The sequence below is a fragment of the Galeopterus variegatus genome, unplaced genomic scaffold, assembly GCF_000696425.1.
Source record: "Galeopterus variegatus unplaced genomic scaffold, G_variegatus-3.0.2 Scaffold3689, whole genome shotgun sequence".
Taxonomy (NCBI): Eukaryota; Metazoa; Chordata; class Mammalia; order Dermoptera; family Cynocephalidae; genus Galeopterus; species Galeopterus variegatus.
The window spans coordinates 80,090-101,697 of record NW_007729800.1 but is presented as its reverse complement, the minus strand read 5'-3'; the positions used below and the strand labels follow the sequence as shown (position 1 = coordinate 101,697).

Here is a 21,608-nt window from a genome sequence, read left to right as displayed (position 1 = left end):
GCCCTATATTTTGTCATAGTATTTTGCTTTTTTCATTTCATTCTTTAATTCATCTGGATTTTTCATATGTTTGTTGTGCCAGGTGGGAGGAAGGGATTTAATTTTATTTCCTTAAGTCTTTTTCTGTGCATCTTTTTTCCTTTTCATTTTCCCCTTAATATTATTTTGTAAGTATTTTTCTTATGTTATTAAAAATGCTTTTTTGTACATGCTTTTTGTGGTCATATAATATTCCATTGTATAATGGCACCATAAATAACTTAACCAGCATCATCATGCTGAAGGTTTGAGTTGTTTACCATATTTCCTATTATAAGTCATGCTGCACAGAACATTTTAATGCATAAATATTTGTCTACATGTCAGATTATTTCCTTAGGATAGAAGGCTGGAAGTAAAATGTTAAAAAGTTCTTGCCAACATTTTGCACTAATGTAAAGAAAAAAGCTCTCTTTGCTGAAGAAGAGGGGCTGTGTGATGAATAGAGGCATCTGTCAGTGTGTGTTGGCCCCAGATGTCTGAGTGTCAGTGAGTCTGCTTTGGTGCAGACAGTCAGAAGCCTGGAAAGAAAGAGAGTTGGAAGCCTGGAAAGTCAGAAGCCTGGAAGCTGAGGTCTCTGCTCACATTTGTAGGAAATCCAGCCTCCTGTCATGCCCCAAGCCACATTCCAGGCAAGGCAGGAACTAGGCCCATCTGGAGTCCCAGATACTACCCTGGTGCCCTGGCTACCAGGGAGCTTATATTAATTAATCTAATCCCTTGGAAAATTCTGGCCCCAGCATCTAGGAAAGCCCCCATAGCTAGACTGTAATAAAACCGTAAGTTTTTGATGAAATCCAAAGGAATCTGAGGTCTTAGAGTTGACAGGACACCAGTATTCCCACAGCCAGAAAAGAGCCTGATCGAGGCGTTGATGTGCAGACCTCTGTGCCAGGTCACGAAAATAAGAGTACAGATGATAAAAACCAACAAGGAAGCTTGGTGATAAAACTTAATGGCCTATCACATCACAATCAGGACACTCAATGCAATGGGCCAGAGTCCTGCTCCCTCATATGTCCCTCCTCCTGTGGCCGTCCCGCAGCTGGGACATCCTGAAGGCCAGGCCCAGGAGGCTGGGGCCCAGGTCATGGCAGGCACTGTCGATTATTACCCTTGGCTCCCCAGGGAAGGCAGTGTCAGGCAGGCAATGGCTCAGCCAGACCTTTCTCCTCCTTAGGGCCTGGCCAGTCTTTTCATCATAAACTCTGTTTGCATAGTTTATTGCTTACCCTTAGTGTCTTGTTCAGGGGCAGAGGGAATCGATGCTAGAATTAAAAATCTTATCAAGAGAACTCTAGGTTATTGAGAGAACTCTAGGGAAACTTTAGAGCCACATCGGAAATGTAAATGTCGGAGATTTCTGAAGACGTTTTCCAGGCCTAGTGAGGAGCAGGGGAAATGCATAAATGGTAGTGGGGAGGGGAGGGAGTGTGCACAGTTACTGGCTTGGCCCCAGTTATACTAATTAGAGATGTTTAGCCAAATTAGCAGCTGTTTGGGTGCAAACCATAACCCTTGCCCATAAAGAATTTAGTCCAGTTAAACCTTGTGTGCACACAGGTGGTGTAAACCTGAACAATACACTCATGAGGTTAATTCATTCAAACTGTGTGTAGAGCACTGTCATCAGTATCAGGGACATGGTGATGGATGGGACAGCTAAGCCCCTGCCCGTATGGAGCTTACATTCTAGTAGAGGGAATGAACAGGGAGCAAGTGAGCAGATTGCTCCAGCTATTTTGAGTACAATTAGAAAATAAAGCAGGATATTGGAAGAGAGCATGATGGGTGAGGCTCCTTTGGGTTAGGTGGCTGGGGAGAGTCTCTGTAGAAGTGAAATTTCAGCAAAAGCCTGAGTGATATGAAGGGGTGAGCCACACATAGACCTGGGAGAAGACTGTGTTCCAGGCAGGGACAAGAGCACGTTCAAGGGCCCTTGCTGTGATAAAGGAAGAGAATGGGTGCCGAGGCTTCAGGGTAGAGGTCAGGAGGGAAGTGACCTGAGTTGAGGTTGAAGGGTAGGTGGGAATCAGATGGTGTGGAGTTTTGGGCCGTGATGAGGAGTTTAGATTTTAGTCTGCCTGTGATGGGAAGCCACTGGGAAGTTTTAAGCAAGGGGATTTCACGTGATTTATGTTTTGCAAAGATACCCTGGCTGCTCTTAAATATGAGGAGACAGCAATATAACAGTCACAAGGCAACACAAAATTAAATGTCACAGAAACATCTGAATAAGAAGTATTTTGTTATTAGAAGAGAAATAGGCCAGTCACTGGGGCTGCAGTGAACTGGAACACTCAAAGCAGGGGCCAGAACCCAGGTGGGATCATGAGGGCTTGTCTGGGGTGGACACTCCTTTTCCATCAGGTCAGGGGCTATGATGAAGAGGGGGCAGGCATTGGTGACCCCAGTAGGCTTAACTTCATCTCCCAGAGCCGCGATTCGTGGCTCTGTAAAATGGATCTGCTGAGCCCTGTCTTGTGTCTGGTGGGGCCACTGAGAAAGTGTGTGGCTCCTGATGGGCCCTTCTGTCTCTTGTCTCTTACTGACTTGCTCACACGTGTTCTTTCATCTGCTTCTTCCAGGAAGTCTTTTCAAACCCCTAGTTACGTGGTGGGGCCACTGAGAAAGTGTGTGGCTCCTGATGGGCCCTTCTGTCTCTTGTCTCTTACTAACTTGCTCACACGTGTTCTTTCATCTGCTTCTTCCAGGAAGTCTTTTCAAACCCCTAGTTACCCTAGTTGTTCTCTACTAATTATTTAACTAGGTCTGTTCTTTTCATTGCTGACCAATAAGTATTTATCATGTTATCTATTAAATGGTGATCCCGTTTGCTTCCTGTGGCAGTACAAGGTAAAAAAATTCTAAGGCTCCACCTTTAAGGAGTCCGTGTGGTAGGTAGAGGCCAGTGTGATGAGTGTCATAGCAGGAGTACAAGGAAGAAGCTGGGGCCCGGGGCGAGAGCAGGGATGGGAAGTGCTCTTTCTCTGGTTCACGTGTGCAGTATATTCCCCTCTGGACCAAAGACCATGGTCCTCTCTGTCTTTAGGCTGGAAGATCCCAATGGCTGAAACCTTTTCTCCCCTTTTTTCTGCATTGCAACCCAGCAGGAGTAGGGAGCTGCCTATACAGCAGTAGCAGGGGTGCCTGTGTGCTAGACGGTTTCTCCCCTTCCTGCCCATTGGGTGTCATGGAGCCTGTGAGTTGAGGGTTAGAGGTGTCCCTCTTCCTTGGGCCCATTTGGGAAGAACCAACATGTTGGTGCAGCTTAGAATTGTAGCCACTCCCTGGCCAGGATCCCTTCGGGGTCAGTTTTTTTGACCAAGTCCCATCTCCAGTGCCATGTCCAGAGGAGGGGCTTGACAACACTGCCTGGAAGTTTGATGATCATTTGTCCTTTTCAGTAAGTGAGGGTTAGTCACTCTGGGGTCCCCGGGAGGGACAGGTGAGGATGGACTGAGGAAGCGGGGTACAGGGAGGAATGGAATGGAGAGACTAAGAATGAGACATGTTTGTGTCTTGGTGCCACCTGGAGCTGAGCTCTGCAGGAGCGACCTTGAAGGAGACAGGAACTTTCATCGCAGCCAAGTGCTCAGATGGAGGCAAGAAACCGATGCCATGGCTCAGATGGTTTCTGGGAGGGCGTGGGCGGGCTCCTGTGATAATACTGGTGTGTGACTTTCTGTCTTCCTTTCTTCTTGCCTTTTTCCTAACAATTGGTGGTAGAAGTGCGGTGCTCTCAGCTCTGACACAGTAGCACACCCTGAGAGGCTGAGTCATGGCCTATCATCCAGGAGCCTGTTTTGTGCGTGGTCCCCACACAGCCGGGCTCCCCTTTAGAGCAGCCTCAGCCTGAGCCAGTCTGGCCCTCAGTGCCTCACATTCCCACCAGCATCAGAAGCCAGAAAGTACTCTTCCTGTTAAAATGAAAACAATTTTCCTTACCCTGACGTCTGTCATCTGCACAAAGTGCTTGTTTTCTTTTTAGTGTACAAGTTTTATTATTCGTGACATCTTACTGCATTCGTGTGGTTGTAAGGAGAGGACAGAGCAGTCTTATCCCAAGAAAATGCCATTAGTTTGGAACAAGTCAAATCCCTGTGCCCATCATATGTAGCCCCTGTCACATGGGGACAATTGGAACTTAGTTTTTTTCTCACACTTTTGCTTCTGTGAGTTCTTATTCCTAACTCAATGCCCCAGACCCCCTTCTGCCTGGAGAAGATGCTCGTGGTGACAGTAGCATGGTTGTGCTACTAGTCTATGGCTGTGGCTTCTAGCCAGACTGCTCAAGATTTCAGCCCAGCTCTGTGACCTATGGCTGTGTGGGTAGCCTTGGGCAGTCACCCACCTGCTTGGGGCCTCAGTTTTCTCATCTGTAAAATGGAGATTAATGTCAGTTCCTACCTTGTAGGGTGGTAATGAGGATATGAAGCACTAGATCAGTGCCCAGCACACTGGGGCTGTATACCTGTTACCATGCCACCCCTGGTAGATTAGGCAAAAGATTTCTTTTCTTTGAGCTGGTGGTTGTTCTTTTCTCCCAGGTACCCCTGTGTCTGGGATGGGGCCGAGCTGTTGTACAGAGGCAGCGTAGGGGAGCATCGCCGAAGCCTCCGTGCCATCGGAATGGTTTCTCTTGATCTCTCCCCTCAGGGTGTGGACACTGTAAGAAAATGAAGCCGGAGTTTGAGAGTGCAGCCCAAGTCCTCCATGGAAAAGCAGATGTAAGCTTCCTTTCCTTACCCGTCACCATTCTCTTTTAAAGAACCACTGACCTGTAAATCATTACAGTGACTTCCTCCTGCAAGCCCTGCAGCAGCTCTCCCAGTCCCTGGAGTTACATCCCTGTCCCCGAGTAGACATGTCTTGGTCAGACAGCTGGGTCCCCTACCAGTGATAAAGAGGGGCAGAAAGACTATTGGGGCCGTGTTTCCGTACCTGTCCAGGTGACGTCTGTTGCTCTGTTTTTCCTCTGGAACCCTGGCTCTTGGGAACAGGCCTTAGTCTACCCAATGTGGTTGGCTGGACAGATTCAAAAGCCTCATCTCAGCCCATAAATGGGGAATGCTGTACTTGCCAGTGTTCAGTTGTCCTCTGGGAGACGTGAGTCCAGGGGCCAGCCACCCCCAGTTAAGTCCCATAGGTCCAGGATAGGTTTGGGGGCCGGCTTCTGGGCTCCTCTGTTCTGCCAGCACCACATCTGAGGCTATAATGCATGGTTGGCCTTTCCCCCATCCCAGAGCTCTGGTGTCCTTGCAGCTGTCGATGCCACTGTCAACAAGGCCCTGGCAGAAAGATTCCACATCTCAGAATTTCCGACACTGAAGTATTTTAAGAATGGAGAGAAACATGCAGTGCCTGTGCTCAGAACAAAGAAGAAGTTTCTTGAATGGATGCAAAAGTAAGTTTTATGATCTTGGTAGCATATCTTAACTGCCTGCTGCCTGCCGCTGGAGAGTACCTTAAGGAGATGAAGTAAACTTTATGGTCCACTGTCCTTGGCTTAGGGCCACAGGTGCCAAGACAGATTTGACTTCCTCAGTCCTAAAGCCACTCCTCTTGTGCTGGTCATGTGTCCATTCTAGCAGGTTTAGGTAGCTTTTCTGGATGCAGTTGTGTCAGATCCACTAAGCCATGTGTTTCCTTTTCTCTGTCTCAGCAGATTTGACTTCCTCAGTCCTAAAGCCACTCCTCTTGTGCTGGTCATGTGTCCATTCTAGCAGGTTTAGGCAGCTTTTCTGGATGCAGTTGTGTCAGATCCACTAAGCCATGTGTTTCCTTTTCTCTGTCTCAGTCTCCTTAGCCCCATGTCTCACCATCTGCATTTTATTCCACCCCCTTTGAATAAATGAAGGAAACAGAGCTCTTCACATCCAGAGCTGGACTCACGTCATCCCAGGTTTGCTGGTGTTGACTGAGCCTCCTGTAGTGTCCACAGCACAGACTGCAGTGGTTTGGGGTTGAGCATAAAGATTCCAAAGAGCCCCCTCAGCCTGTGTATTAGTTTTGTAGGGTCAGCATAACAAGTACCATAGACTGGGTGGCTTACCAACAGAAGCTCATTTTCTTAAAATTCTAGAAGCAGGAAGTTTGATATTAAGATGCTGGCAGGGTTGGTTTCTTCTGAGGCCTCTCTCCTTGGCCATCTTCTGCCTGTGTCTTCACATGGTCTTCCCTCTGTGTGTGACTGTGACCTAGTCTCCTCTTCTTATAAGGACCCCAGTCATATTGGGTTAGGGCCCACCCTAATGATGTCATCTTAACTTAATTTTCCCTTTTGAGGCTCCATCTACAAGTACAGTCACATTCTGAGGTACTAGGGGTTAGGACTTCAACATATGAATTTGTGGGGGACACAATTCAACCCATACAGCCTGCAAGTTCAGAGAACTTGAGTAGCTTTGTGATTACTGGCCCAAAGACCCCCTATTCACCCAAGGAGTTTGGAACCTGCAATTCTCGGCACTTCCCCCTCCCATGAGGGGACTGACTATGCCCATCACACAGATGCCCTGGGAATTGGAGGAAGCCTCCAGCCATGCCTGAATAGCAAAGGTTGTTATCAGGATACAGCCGAGCAACCTTTCTTCTGCCTCCCTGCCCCCATCCCCATTCGAATGCTCACACATAATTTGAATATTGAAGGATATTTCCTCATTTCAGCAGTGGGGGGAAGATGAAGTAAAAGAAGACATATTCCAGCCTTTTTAGCGGTGCCTGGTGCATGGGGTAATGATGCTGGTGTGACAGCCAAGACTTTAAAGTCACAAAGCAATGCGAGAACTCTGCTAAATAATGGTATCTAGATTGAGTTACTTTGTTAGGACGTTCGTCCTCAAACTTGGACATATGTAAGCATCCAGAAAAGATATAAGATGTTTATTTGAAGCACAGATTCTGGGACTCCTGTTCCTGAAGCTCTGGTTCGGGAGGTGTGAATGGGTATTTTCCATAACACCAGCTTATAGACTAGGAACAAAGTTACTACCAGGTTCAGGAGAGGCCTCTGGCAAGAGGTGACTGGGCTGATGAGGTCTTGGCCTCGCTTCTTCCATTTTGTCCTGCTCATCCATTGGGGGAGGATTCCAAGAGCAGCCAGGGACAAGAGGGGAGTGGTGGTTTTCCAGCAAAAGGGGCAAGGTGCTCATTCCTCTGGGGCTTCTTGTGTCTGAAGCAGGTGGTTTATTCACACACACCTTGCTCAGGTGCCAGGGCTGGCTCACTGTCAGGGACTGAGCAGGTGGGGGATCAGGCCAGGTCCTTGTGGGGCTGGACTTGTGGTTAGAGAGCTGAGGGACTCAGGAGCATTTATCATTGCTAATCAGTGTTCCAGAGCCCTGGACACAGTGAGCACAGAGGGCTTTGTCCTTCCTATGTAGGTACTGCCACTGAGAGTCTGAGAAGCTCTGGCTTAAGAGCGTGGGCTTTGGAGTTTCAGAGACCTGTGCTCAGATCATGACCCAGACCCATTTATTCGACCCTTCTAAGCCCTATTTTCCCATCTGTACAAAAGAACAATACTTTCCCCATAGACTTGCCTAGAGAATTAGACTATTGTAAAAAGTGCTTAGCACAGTGCACGATGTGGAAATATTCAAAGGAAGCTGTTTTTATGACTGATCCTAGCCGTCGTGAGGGCTTTAACTGACAGCATCAATGCATAAGTGGTAATAACATCCAGCTTTGCAGGATGCTTTCCTATCTTTTGCCCCGTTTACTCCTCAAATCCTACTGAGGCCAGAGTCTTTATTTCGGTTTCATTATGAAGAAACTTAGGTTCAGAGAATTTAAGGGTCCTGCCCTGGGACAAATAGTAGTTCTTTCGGGCACTTGGAAGACATCCTTCAGGTGGAGCATGAGCAGCAGATGGCTCTAGGATGAAGGATCCCGGTTTCATTATGAAGAAACTTAGGTTCAGAGAATTTAAGGGTCCTGCCCTGGGACAAATAGTAGTTCTTTTGGGCACTTGGAAGACATCCTTCAGGTGGAGCATGAGCAGCAGATGGCTCTAGGATGAAGGATTGAGGCATGTCACCCAGAAGCAGGGTGAGCAGACGGCGTCAGGCGAGGTGAAGGGTGTTTCCAGGCATGTGCACAGCTGGCCAAGTCATGGGTGACAGACATGCCTGCCAACAGGCCGGCCTAGAGAGGCAGTGTTCAGAGAAAGGGCATAGCAGAAAGGGTGGGTGGCTGGTATTGGCCATGGAGCCAGGGGACTTGGAGACTGAGCAGAGGGAGGAAGACAGGAAGGCTGGCAGGGACCAGTCTTGGTCAGCACACAGGGGTGCCATTAACCAAAACAGAAGATGGGACAGGGAAGCTGATTTCGGAGGCGTGGAGGAGAAGGGAAGAGTAATATGTTGTATGTTATGGTGGGTTTGAGGTAACAGTGGGACCTCCAGCTGGAAGTACCCAAAAAACACCTGGAAATAGGGGGCTTAGATGAGAGGTCAGGACTCAATTTATCCTCATCCATGGGAATCACTGAAGCCATGCAGGGGTGAGACCTTTTGAGAATTGTGGAGGCTTGGAATAGAACTGGAAGAGGGAGGGCCGCTGGAAAGGCGGGGAAGTGGGGTGCTGCGGGTGCTTGGTAGAGAGGGCTTCCAAAAGGCGAGAGTGTCGGGGTGACTCGGTGCCGCACTCAGCTGGGTGCCAGGCCTGGCGGTCAGAACCAGGCAGTGTAGGGGCTGTGGTAAGAGTGCAGGGGGAGGACGTGGCGACATGGCTGCAGCCCACCCCTCAGAGACACTCCTCAGAGAAAGAAAGAGAGGTTGGGCTGTAGAGGGCAGCCAGGGCAGCCAGGGCAGCAACGGCTTTTAGAAGACCCTGGAGATCCATACTTGTATGAGGCAGAGTGGAGGGAACTAGTGGACAGGAGGAGACCTGTAAAACTATAGACATCTATTCAGCGCCTGTCACTTATTAGAGCGTATAGGCTCTCAGTAAATGTTAGTTGCTGACTGACAAGGTGCTTTACATACACTGTCTCTGCACTCCTTAAAGATCCCCTCTATAGGTACCATTGTCCTCATTTAACAGAAAAGAAAGTGGAGGTTTAGAGGGCTTTAGTAACTTACCTAAATAAGGTCACACAGCTAGTAAATAGTCTGGATTTGAACCAGGCCCACTTCACTTCTTGGCCCATGCTCTCTCCACCAGAACAAAGGTTTAGGAGCAGAAGGTAATATGTGATGTAGGGTCTCAGAGGGGACAGGAAGGAGGGAGCCCAGGTGGAGGAGGTTCTGTGCCCTTGGCAAGGAGGTGATGGCTCACACCTAGAGGCTGCCCTGCCCTAAAGTGGGACCAGGTCTTCTGTCTTCACGAAATGGCTCCTTAGTAGGCTCCTTGGAGGGAATCAGTATCTTTACTGATGGTACAGATTCATTTGTGTTTAAACCGAGGTTTTAAAATGAAATTTTAGAAGAAATGCAACGTGATTTCTTCCTGCGTGTTCCCCTGAGTGGCTGGGACGTGGCGGGGCCGATGTGCTTGCCTGGCCATGAATCCCTCCTGCTGACTGCCTCCCCTCCCCTGGCTTCCTGCAGCGCTGAGGCCCCCCCACCCCCCGAGCCCACTTGGGAAGAGCAGCAGACAAGCGTGTTGCATCTGGCAGGGGACAGCTTCCGAGAGACCCTCAAGAAGAAGAAGCACACCTTGGTCATGTTCTACGCCCCTTGTAAGTAGCTTGGGTGCCCACTGTGGGGCACGGAAAGAGGGTTGGCCCAACTGGATGGAGAACTGCCCGCCCTTCCCCTACCCAGAGAACCCAGGCAGCTGCTGGTGACTGGATCATCTCCACCATGAAGCAGGCTCCCCGCTTCATTCCAGGGCCTCCTCTCGTCAGCCCTGTCAGGCTCTCCCCTCGCTTTAGGGAAGCCTTCCTTGGGTCAGGCCTAGAGCCCTCCGCTCTGTCCATGGCAGGGACTGGTCTCCTCCTGGCCCTGGGCTCCTCCTGCTGCCCCTATCTGGCCATTTCCTCCCTCCCCTCAGCTGCCCACTCCTCCTCCAGGCAGTGACTCCACCTTCAGAACCTGGGAAGCCCCTCTCCCTGACCTTCCCAAATGGCACCGAAGCCAGCTGGGTGTGAAGCCATGGTAGGCACAGGCATGTTCACACCCGAGCTCCCGTGTGATTCTCGTTTTAATCAAAGCTTAAGTTGAGGAAGTGACACGTCTGCTAACATTGGTGTTTGTGACCTTGGGTTTTTGTGTATTCCCACGTTGAAGTTAATTGATACTTAAAAGGAAAGGGTCTTAGAATTTCGCACTCCTGCGTCTCCCTTCTCTCTCTTCCCCAGGTTACAGCTCTGCTTAATGGAGTGAGGATAATAAAATCCATGTCTACAGAGAAGCCAGGCACTCAATCCAGTCATAAACCCGCTCAGTTGTAGCCGGCCCTCCTGTGTGCTCCCCTCCCGCCCGCACTTTTCAAGTGTCAGTAGTTCGTGATGTCTCTTCTCGGCTCACGCTGTCTGCGAGGGGCCACCACAGCCTCAGACCCGATCCCCACCAAGCCAGCCTCCCGCCCTCTGCTTCTGCCCTTTCCCCTTTCTTCTCAGAGTGGGACTTGTTCTCTCTCACTTCCTTATTGAGCTTCTTGCTGTCCTCATCTTTTCTTAGAGTGTGCCAGAATCCTGAGTAGATTTTGAGAAGTTACCCTCTTCCTTCTGGGCAGATGGGGGATAGAGAACTGAGACCAGGAAACGCATGGCTTGCCCAGCGCCTTGCAGCGAGTCAGTGACAGCCCCTTCCTGCAGCCTGGGTGGGTCTCTCTCTCAGGCACCATTCAGTGAGTGAGTTTTCTCAGCAGCAAGCTAGAGCCTGACTACAGAAGCAAGCTTCCTTGACCAGCCACTGGATGGGCTTTTCAAAGTCCAGACTAGATACCTTCCCCAGAAATGCCCCCTCTCTTTCCCAGACGTCTGGACCAGAGCCACGGCATTCCCTCTGCCTCTCCCCAGCTCCCTCCTGACCTTCATGGCAGACACAAAGGCCATGACAGACACTGGTTGCTGGGGCAAGCAGGTTCCTAAATCTCCAGGCAGTCTGGGATAGAGACTCTGACCCTGCCAGGCTGCTGATGAGAATGACCTTCCTTCCTTCCTTCATCAAATAACAGCTCTGTGCTGGGCAGTGTCCTGGGCCCAGGGTACAGGGAAGGAGACATGTCCCTGCCAGGCCTCAAGGAGCTCAGTCTACTCTGACAGAACTCTAAACACAGTCCATTAGGGCAGTGTCACTGAGTGACTCAACTTCTGGCAAAGGGCTTGGTCTTTAGAGTCCATCTCTCTTACCACATTTTTCTGTCCCTATATCTTGCCCCAGTACTCCTAGGGAGATACGTCTTTATCAGTGGGTTAGAAGTGTGTGTGTCGGTGGGGAGTATCCAAGGAAAAGAAATTTATCTTTTTATTTTGTTTATATATAGACATTACTATATTTACATATGCTATATTTATATGTAAAGAATAAAGAATACTATATAAGGAATCTAAACATGACGGAAAGGTCAAACAGTAAAGTAAAACACCTTATAAAGGCATAAAAGAAAAAACGCCAGTCCCCACATCCCCGCTCCGCTTATGTCTGCCTCCCCCACATCTCACCCCCATATCCCGCCTCCTGCTCTTCATTGTTCCCTTTGCTCTGAATGGTCCGTCGTGGTGACTGCCCTTAGGCCAGCGTGGCTGAGTCTCTGGAACTGGAATTTTGCATCCTCTCCTTGGTCTTTGTTCTTCTCTCCCCACTCTGGGAGGCTTCTTTGGTTTCCTGCTACACTGAGGTGGTGCTCTGAATGGTCCGTCGTGGTGACTGCCCTTAGGCCAGCGTGGCTGAGTCTCTGGAACTGGAATTTTGCATCCTCTCCTTAGTCTTTGTTCTTCTCTCCCCACTCTGGGAGGCTTCTTTGGTTTCCTGCTACACTGAGGTGGTGCCTTTTATTTTTAAAAGCCAGAATAAAATAATTATGCCACCTCTGGCCCACCTGACACCTCTTGGAAACATCTTCGTGCACTTCCTAAAACAGCCTCCCCTCCAGTGATTCATCTGCTGTGCTCTTTCTTTTGGATAATGAGAAAATTAGATGCAGCAGAAGGCCATTAATCTGAGGCCTAGATATTTTAAATCGATGGTAGCAGGAATTTACACTAGGCTGATAGTTACATTTATGCTTTCAATAAGCAAAGAGGTTAAAAATAAAAAAAAATTAATGTGAAACCACATTTTGAGGAAGGGGGTAGGTGACCAGCCTAATGCTGTTAGTGGGCATGTGCCAATCATAAGGGGCCTGCGGTTGCCTTGCTAACCAGTGGATTGTGCTTTTTAAATGTTCTGAAAATTATATAACATCATTCCTTTATAGGATGACATTTTCATGAGTTCAAGCTATTTTCTCTGTGTTAGGTCAAATTACTGAAGTGTTACCTGTAATTGCCGTTTTAGGTGATTAAAAAGTCATCTGTCCGGTATCTGCTGTGAGTTAGGCTGTGCTAGGCACTTTGTCTCATTTTTTTTTTTTTTTTTAAAGATGACCAGTAAGGGGATCCTAACCCTTGACTTGGTGTTGTCAGCACCACACTCCCCTGAGTGAGCCACGGGCCGGCCCCCACTTTGTCTCATTTAGTTCCAATATAACCCATAACCAGCCCAGGTCTCTTTTGCCCCTTCTGTGTCAGATTTTGGGAAAATCCCTCTAAGCCCCCTCCCCGTCACCCCCACGCTGTTTTGGGGCCAGCTGGCCCTGCCACCAGCCAGGCCATATGGGTGGTCCCGCCCATCTCAGGACCCAGACCAAGTGCTAAATTCAGATTAAACTTGTAGCTTAGCCTTAATTTATTTTCACAAAACTCTTTGAAGTGCCAGTCATTATTATCTTATTTTAAAAAGAAGAAAGATGAGAAAGCCATTGCTGTTCCCACTGTGTCAACTCCGTTGCTTTCCCCAGGCTGCGGGAGGCGTGTGTGGTGGCCGTTTGTCTGGCATTGTGGGCTGGAGCCAGGTCTCCACACTGGGCATGTGGCCTCTCCCACCTGTGCTTTGATCAGCTTTAATTACCACAGGAAAATCCTCCCCTCAAAGTCCTTCTGTCCTCCTTGGCAGGAGGACAATGTGACCTGCAAACAGGTCCCTGCCCCATGCCTGAGACACTGCTGTCAGAGCTGGAGGGGTCCAGGGAGGCTCACAGAACAAGAGACAAGATGTCTGGGGGAGGGGCGCACACCAGTGTAACGTTACAGGCTCTCGTCCATTCTGACAGGCATTTCCCTGGGACAGGAAGTGTTGGGGGACTTGGGCACTGTCTGACAACTCCCTGTAATTCGTCTTCTTCTCAGCCTGACCTTGGCCCTTTTGTTCCCAGCTTTCGAGGTCCAGGTTGATTGTAAAGGAAGGGTGAAAGGACAGTTGGAGGACCAGGGGCCTGGTTTGGCTGCTCCCAGTCTGGGGTAGGGTGGGGTGGGGTGGGGTGGAGGTCACTACAAATGTGGGAGTTAGCAGCAAAGCCTGAGCAGAGGGGCTCAGACAGAGTAGTTGCCCCTCGCCCACACCTGTCCCAGTGCCACTTTCTCTTAGTCACGAAATGGAGAGATTTACCATTGTTGCTGGGGCAAGAGAAGACTGTAATAGGCTCAGAGAATCCCAAGCACACATCCTCCTTTTCTAAGCCCGAATCTCCCTGTATGTCTTGGATCAGGCTCTTCCTAGTACTGAGGGTAGCCCCTATGGAAAGAGCCTGCAGAACATGACCACAGTGACCATCTCCCCACCTCCAGCCCCTTAGGAATAAGATGGGATGCCCTGGGACAGGGATGCACCTGGTGCTTCCAGCAGGGGTTCCTACAAAGCCCCCCCTCTGATGGATCAGATGCGGGGGTGATTTGAGTGGCAGGGTTCACACATGGATTCAGACTGTGGAGTGGGCAGGGGTGGGCTCCTGGAAAGGCCTCTTCAGAGGTCCCAGGAAGTACCCTTGGCTTGGTGGCCTCCCTTATGTGAAACATTGCCCTGTGCACACTCTCTCCCTCTCATGCAGGGTGCCCACATTGTAAGAAGGTCATCCCCCACTTTACTGCCACTGCTGACACCTTCAAAGATGACCGGAAGGTAAGATACCCCTGTCCATCTCTTGCCCCACCTCCAACTTTACCTTGCCAGAGTCCTGCACCTGCCTCTGTCCCTCCCATTCAGGTGCCCATCCCTAAATAGGTACAGTTCTGCTGAGGCCTGTGAACAGGGGATTCCTTGGGACCAGGACATTCTCTTTATATGGCAAGATAGAGTAGGTGGGATTTATGCTACAAAATCAACCAAAAGGAATACACCGAACCATTACAGCACACACTTGGAGGAGGGTGGAAAGGGTCATCTGTTTATTATTTTAGCACTCATACCTTTTTATAGTAGGATTGTAGTCATGCATTACGTATATAATTAAACACACAAATAAGAAAACCCAACAGAAGTCACCTGGAGGAGGCCACAGTGGAGGAGAGCAAGGCTGTGTCAGTGGAGCTCATCCTGCCTAAGTGAAAGGCTCCTGCAGCTGCCGACTGATGAAGCATAAAATTAACAAGCTGGAGCCGCAGATTGGATTAGAGTACAGGTCTCCCAGCACGTCCCCAGGCAGCTCCAGCAGCCAGGGCAGTGGGGGCTACCGGGAGGGGGCATGTGTGGCTCCCTGGTCAAGGGCTGTGGGGCAGGGAAAGACCCCTGAACTCACAGAAGTCATATCACTTCAGTCCTTCTTATCTGTACTAGTTGGAATGCTGGTATGGATGATAGCGAGGACTCTTCCTAGCCCTGTGATTCGGTCGCAGGAACCTCTCCCCTTAGAGGCCCCAGAAACACACGGTTGTGTGGGGACCTACACTCACTCCCAGACCCAGAGTCATGTGCATTTCTGCTGTGGTAACCTATTTTCCTGGGTGGAATCCTCAGGCTGGGCCAGGGCAGGCTGGAAGGAACCAGGGCCAAGCACACGCTAAGCAGAGTCCTAGACGATACACAGGCCAGGCAGGCAGGGAAGGTAGGTGGTGTCCGTGAAGCAGCACAGTGAGCAGAGATAGGTGACCATCCTAGGGCTGGGCAGCGGCAGGGCTCACAGGCTTTGATCAAGGCTAAAAGGAGGCCAGTCCTACAGGTACCCCCCAGACTGGGTGGAGGCAGAGATACAAGAGCTGGGATCACCATGACAGGCCCTGAGAGAGAGGGCCTGAGAGAGTGGGATGGGAACTGTACGGGGACAGTAAGTTAGAGGAAACCAGACTGTGGCAGACACCTGTATGCAGTGTCAGGACATCTGGGGACCTGATTCCCATGCAGACCCAGACCCTGGGATCCTTCCCTGGTCTTAGGGAGTCCCATGGTTACCTTGGCTGTGCCCTTGAGGCACGTGTCATCCTTGCCAGCAGGGAGTATAAGGACCAGAAACATTTTTTCTCCTCTGCCTTCCACTTGCCCTGTGCTGAGAGGGTGTGGTAGGAAGGGGCTTTCTATGTCCCGTGTCCCTCACCATTGTCCCCCTTTTGTACCACCCAGGCCCTGTGCACACAACAGGGTGGAGAAGGAGCCATGGTGGAAGGCTGGTGGACCCTGCAGGGGGCAGGGGCCACTGGGCTGGCTAGGAGGAGCTCACCTTTCACTGCACACCAAGATCAAGGTGTGCCCAGCCTGGGGTGCGGTGGGGCCAGGAAAGGAGCCATGGTGGAAGGCTGGTGGACCCTGCAGGGGGCAGGGGCCACTGGGCTGGCTAGGAGGAACTCACCTTTCACTGCACACCAAGATCAAGGTGTGCCCAGCCTGGGGTGCGGTGGGGCCAGGAGTGAGTGTGAAGGCCATTTCTAGGGGGCCTCCTCTGTGACTGGTCCACATCACCACAGTGACCTGGCCTGTTGTGTAGATCCTCCTGTTTGCAGGTCTGGCTGCTGCCCATCAGGAGCAAAAGCACCCTGAGGGAGAGACTTCATTTGTCCTTGAATTCCCCCATCTTGACACCTTCGGCCCACAGAAATGTCACCTGAGTGAAGGAATAATAACACATTTGATATTTCCTGAGAGCTCTTACGGCATGTTGTCCTCACAATAGCTTGTGCAACTAGTGTTATTATGCTCATTTTACAGCTGAGGAGATTGAATCTAAGGGAGGTTAAATGACTAGCCCTAAGTCCCTCAGCTGGAAAGGGGCAGAGTTAGAATTGAATAAACAGGGATTGTTAGAGTTTGGGTTCTCCCCAAAGCAGGCCCCATGCCTGGGGCTCACATGCAAGGAATTTATTTGGGAGGTGGTCTCAGGAAGCTCCAGAGGGGATGGAGGAAGTGAGATGGGAAACGGAAGGAACCAAAGCAGGTGTGTATGGGCAGATGATGTGGGTAACTGAGGCTCGGTTCATGGGACACCTCACCAGGAAACATGCCACAGAGCCGTCCCACTCGAAGGTTGAGGAAGCTGGGTTACTTGTCTTTGCCCCCCACCTGTCACTGGCCTTACATCCAGCTCCTTGTGGCTGGGAGGAAGCTCTCAGGCCGAGAGTTGCAGACACTGGCAAGTGCTGGGCTTAGGGGAGATGGCAGGGCACTGACAGCATGTGCCTCAGGAATTCACGCCAAGGTGTTCATTCTGTGCCATAGGTGATGGGTGCAGATTTTGAGTGGGTATAAGGGGGCAGGCACTTAGGTGACATTGGACAAGCTGAGAAGAGCTTTATTTGCTGCCTTCTTTCTAAAGAGTCAAAGCTGCTTCCTTTGGGAAGGGGGGCCGCACTTGTCTCTGGAAGCTAGCTTAAGTGATTCAGAATAAGTACACATTTTTAATTTAGTAGATTTATAAAACCACACAATATGTTTCCAACAGCTCCAGGGCATGTATACAAATTAAATGCATAATTTAGAGTGGGAGGAAGAACAGCAGCCTGGAGCAACACTCATCAAACACTTTCACAGTGTAGCAGAGGAGTAGCTGCCCTGGCCCAGGCTGGACACAGAAGGCCCTCAGCTGCCTGTTGAGCGGGATTAGAGTCATGGACACCATGTCCACAAGGCCGGCCCCACAGCGCCTGTCCCGAGAAAGGGAACCCTGCAGACAGCCAGAGGAGCATCTGCCTCATGTTTCTAAATAATTCAGAAAGTGCTCTGAGGGCAAGCTGGGCTTCTCAGAAGCCCGCAGGGGCCGGCCTGCCGGCCCGAGTGAATTGGGCTCCAGTCGGGCGCTGGTGAAAGGCATGTGTGGCCTGCCTGAAGGACACAGCTGCCTCTCTGCTCTAGCCAGTTGTTTCCTGTGGGAATGGAGGACAAATGCCATCAAAACTTTTGACTTTTAAAGAGAAGCTGGAAAGCCACATTTCTATATTAAATCTTTGGCTCCTTTTCCATGTTGGCAGCTAATTCAAATTTATTTTTTTTAATTCTGTGTGGGCCAAATAGAACAGGACTGAAAGCCAACTACGGATTGTGTGCAGTGCGTTTGCAAACTCTGCTCTAAAAAGTCTTACTACATAGACCGTTGTGTAGCTGAAGAGGTAGAAGGAAGCATGAGGGCCAAGGAGGGGCACATGTGGCATGCTGGTGGCCAGGGGAGGGCCACAGCTAATTCTTCACTCTGGCTGTCAGTCCTGCAGCTCACACAACAGTAGCCCACACACCCAGGCACAAGGTAAGTGATCAGTAAACCTGGCTGTTGGTGGCCCGCAGGGCTCTCCTATCTGGAAAGGAGCCCTCTGTCCAAATGTTAACAACCAGCAAAGACCTGTGTGAATCATGGTTATTCAACAGTTTTTAATTCTTATTGAATCACCCTCTTTTAATTTCTTTAAAGCATCCATTAGGCTCTGAAATGATCTCATTTGTCATGTGGCAGTTGCTTGACGAATGGACTTTGTCAAGGTCCTCTCTGTACCCCTAGCATATAGAACAGATAGTTTAATACATGTTGCCTAAGGAGAGGCCTTCCCTGTTGTCAGAATCTGCCCTTCCTCTGTAGTGTGATACTTTTGTGGTGCCATATTGCCACAATGGACCTCTCCCCCTCTTTCCCTGGCTTTGACTCTCAACAGGAGCAAAGTTCCCCATTTCTGCTTTACACTACCCTCTTATTTTGAAATAACAACACACAGTAAGGAAAAACTACCCAGAATGTGGAATTTGTTATATGGGCAAGAAGAGGCTAATGGCCAATTTGGGAACCTCTTTCTGACTAAAAACTGATTGCTTTAGTCATGCTGAACTTCTTCCCAGTTTCTGGAACGTGCTCCCTGGCTTGTCTGCCTCATCCTCCAGATGAGCTCAGATGGCAAACCATGCAGAGTGCCTTTGCTCCACTCTCCCGGGTGCTCTGGGACTCCGGCCCACCTCCATCATCTCCCACATCACACTGTGTTAGAGTCACCACTCTGTCCAACTGCCTCCCCAGACACCGAGCTCCTAGACCCAGACGGCTGTGTATGCTGTCAGTGGGAGTGAGTGTAATAGCAGCTGATGTTTACTGACCACTAATCCCATGAGCAGATTGGCCTCACTTGAATTCTCTTACTGAGTCTTCATAATATCCTTGTAATCTAGATATTATTATTATCCCCATTTTACAGCTGAGGAAATTGAGGCACCAAGGGGCTAGGTCATTTTCCTTAGGTCTTAATGCGCAGGAAAACGAAGATTTGCACTTGGGAAACTTGACGTCAAAGCTCTTGCTCTTAACCTTGGTGTGACATTGTCCCCACCCCCTAGCAGATGTTCAGGAAATATTAGTTGATAAGCAAATGGATCTCTCAAGTGCCTCACAGAAAATATCACAGAACCGGTAGTATTTACAAAATACTTTCAGGTCATCATTTCCTTTATGGTCATTATGCTTCTGATTTTAAAGCATAGTCAGAAGACATTCCAAGCTGAGTCCCCTATCTTTCCCCATCTGCTTTGGAAATTGAAAACAAGTGTCATCAGTCTCCAGGGAGCTTTGAGCTGGGGATGCTTTGGTTCAGCTCATTCCTGTTATTGGGAAAAGAAATCAAAGCGAGCCTATGGCGTAGGCCAGAGGTGCAGTCTGTGTGTCGAGGGGTCCAGGCCTCTGACTGGAGGTCCCCTGTGCTGACCCTCCTTCCTCTGCCCCTTAGATCACCTGTGCTGCTGTAGACTGCGTCAAAGACAAGAACCATGGCCTGTGTCAGCAGGAGGCCGTCGAGGCCTACCCCACTTTCCACTACTACCACTACGGGAAGCTTGTAGAAAAGTATGACAGCGATCGGACGGTATGTTGGGGGAAGACATTTGTCCGAGCTCTTTGGGCTGGTGGGCAGGGAACAGCCACTGAGGAGGCACAGTGAAGAGGGCTTCACAGGAAACCCAGGAGTCAGCCGCAATGCTCAGCACTGAGCAGACACGGCCTGTGAATGGCTGAGTCTTGGCACTGCTGCAAGAAAGTCCGAAGGGGTTGTCACAGATTCCAGGGTCGCCTCTCTCTGTCCTCAGGAGTGAGCTGCTGGAGGGTCAGGAAGGGAGAGTGCACATCAGCTCAGATGCTAAAGGCCTTCTTTGTCTCTCTCTTCTCCCCTCCCTGCAGGAATTGGGATTTACCAATTTTATTCGAACCCTCCGGGAGGGAGACCATGAAAAGCTAGGAAAAAAGAAGGAAGAGCTGTAATTTCTGTCCCAGAGAAAGCTTTTCCATTGCACTGTGAACAATGCCTGTTTTGTTGTTCTTTCTGAATTTCCACAGGTTCTGAAGACAAAGTTTTTTATAGCTGCTTATGGCCATTTTGTACAATTTTGAAATAAAATTAAGCCATTTATTCGATGGTGTTTATATTCGTGGGGCCTGTACTAACAAAGATGGAACTGTGCTCCCCCTTGTTCCATGTCTCATCTGGGGGGAGAGCCCTGCACCAGTGCCACGTCCACATGGGGCAGGAGTGGGGCAGGTGGAAGATGGCAGGGGGTGCTGCCCCTGTCAGTCATTTGGAAGCAGAGCAGGGAAATTGGACCACAAAGTATCCTGTTGGAAAATGATTAGATATTGAGAGGAAACACAGGATGATCAGGGAAATTGGGATGCTGAAGCAAATGGGAACCAAGCATTTGCTTTTTCTAGATGATTGTGGTTTCCCTTTGGGTGTTTTTTCCTGGAACTCATTTACATGTTTCTCTTTCTCCAACTGTTCCTGTCTTCTCTTCCTCTTTCCACTCCCTCCCTGCTCTCCCTTTAAAGAACATTAAGTCACCACTTCAGGTGGCATGACATGGAGGAGGGGACCTTTGTGCTGGCTGCTTGCTGGGCACACTGGCTGGAAGGGATGGCCAATTCTCTGTGCCGAGATTAGGTCTGGTGACCAGCCCCACCACCCTGATCATGGTGCCCTCAGCCATTCACATCACCTCACCCATGAATAGGCGCCTCCCTCTGCCTCCTGCCTGTGCACATCTCTCTCCTGACCCACCTTTCCCACTAGCTAGTCCTCCCACGACTGCATCTTTGCGTGACTCACACCAGCCCCGTGCCCAGCGGGTGCAGCCAGAGCCCCAGCACCCCTGTGACGTGTGTGGTCTGCTTGGTGTTTCTCCACAGCAGTAGAGCAACCTTGCTCCGGCTATTTTGACTTTAGTTATGGCAACAAAAAACCATGAGATAAGAAAAAGAAACATTATTTCCAGAGAAAAGGCAATTGGCAGATTGAGGAATGCAGCCTCCGGGAAATCCAAAAGTGTGAGCTTTAAAAGAGGGAGAGAGAAAATGGTATTTATGTCTTGCAGGGTCAGCTTTTCATACATATTTAGCAGGTTGGGGGGAACTCTATGAATATTTATGAGGGAAGTAATGCGTGTGCACAATGGGTAAACATGCATGTAACACATGTGCCATGTTCACTTTGGGGTGGAGATTAAGTATTCAAATGAGGTGAAATTTGGCTCCTGCTATCAAAAGATGACTGAAGGGCACAAAAGACGGTTAATGCGCAGTTGCTATAAACCAGCCAAAACTTGTTTGGAGGTTGCAGCTGCTTATCAGAGAAAGAATGTCTGTGAAGCCGATCCTCTGTGCAATCGGAGCTGTAGTGGGGCCACAAGGATGGAGCGGGGCGGGGGTGGGTCGGTCAGCTGGCAGCCAGGTGGTCTGTTGAAGATCAGGTGGGAAATTTTCCAGCTGTAACTGTTTTGGAATTATCTTCTAGGAGCTGGTTTCTGCTTAATTTTAGAAAAGAAAGCTTCATGACAATAACATATGTAGATTTTGTAAGCGGGGGAATGCGTGTCTAACCCCTCATTCTGCTACGGCCATTTGGTTCTGTTTGATAGTTTTAGAGGATCTCTTTCAGCCACAGGGAGCCCATTTTGTCTGTCTTTTGGAGTACAGTCCTGGACTTGGATTCCTCAGGAAGTTCAGAGATGGAGTTGCCTGAGCTGCATACTTGGGAGCATGTTTTGGTGGCCTTGTTGGGGAGTTGGCCTGCAGGAACAGCCCTCCTTCTCTGGCGCCTGGCCTTTCCTTTTGAACCTCAGTCCTCCTGCTGATGGATCCACTGGGAGGAAGACAGAGCCACAGAGTTCCGTGTGGCTGTGTTAATTCTGGTGCCACCACCC

General features: G+C 49.8%; 1 protein-coding gene across 1 annotated transcript in view; it reads left to right on the top strand.

Moving 5' to 3' along the window:
- PDIA5 (protein disulfide isomerase family A, member 5) overlaps nucleotides 1-19,822 on the top strand; it is a 90,989-nt gene extending 71,167 nt beyond the window's left edge. Inside the window, exons 14-19 of the mRNA XM_008585738.1 lie at nucleotides 4,699-4,769; nucleotides 5,286-5,446; nucleotides 9,594-9,724; nucleotides 14,077-14,147; nucleotides 19,148-19,282; nucleotides 19,594-19,822. Of these exons, the coding sequence (XP_008583960.1) occupies nucleotides 4,699-4,769; nucleotides 5,286-5,446; nucleotides 9,594-9,724; nucleotides 14,077-14,147; nucleotides 19,148-19,282; nucleotides 19,594-19,674 (650 nt within the window). The 3' untranslated portion in view covers nucleotides 19,675-19,822. The remainder of the gene's footprint in view (nucleotides 1-4,698; nucleotides 4,770-5,285; nucleotides 5,447-9,593; nucleotides 9,725-14,076; nucleotides 14,148-19,147; nucleotides 19,283-19,593) is intronic.
- Nucleotides 19,823-21,608: the final 1,786 nt, after the last annotated feature.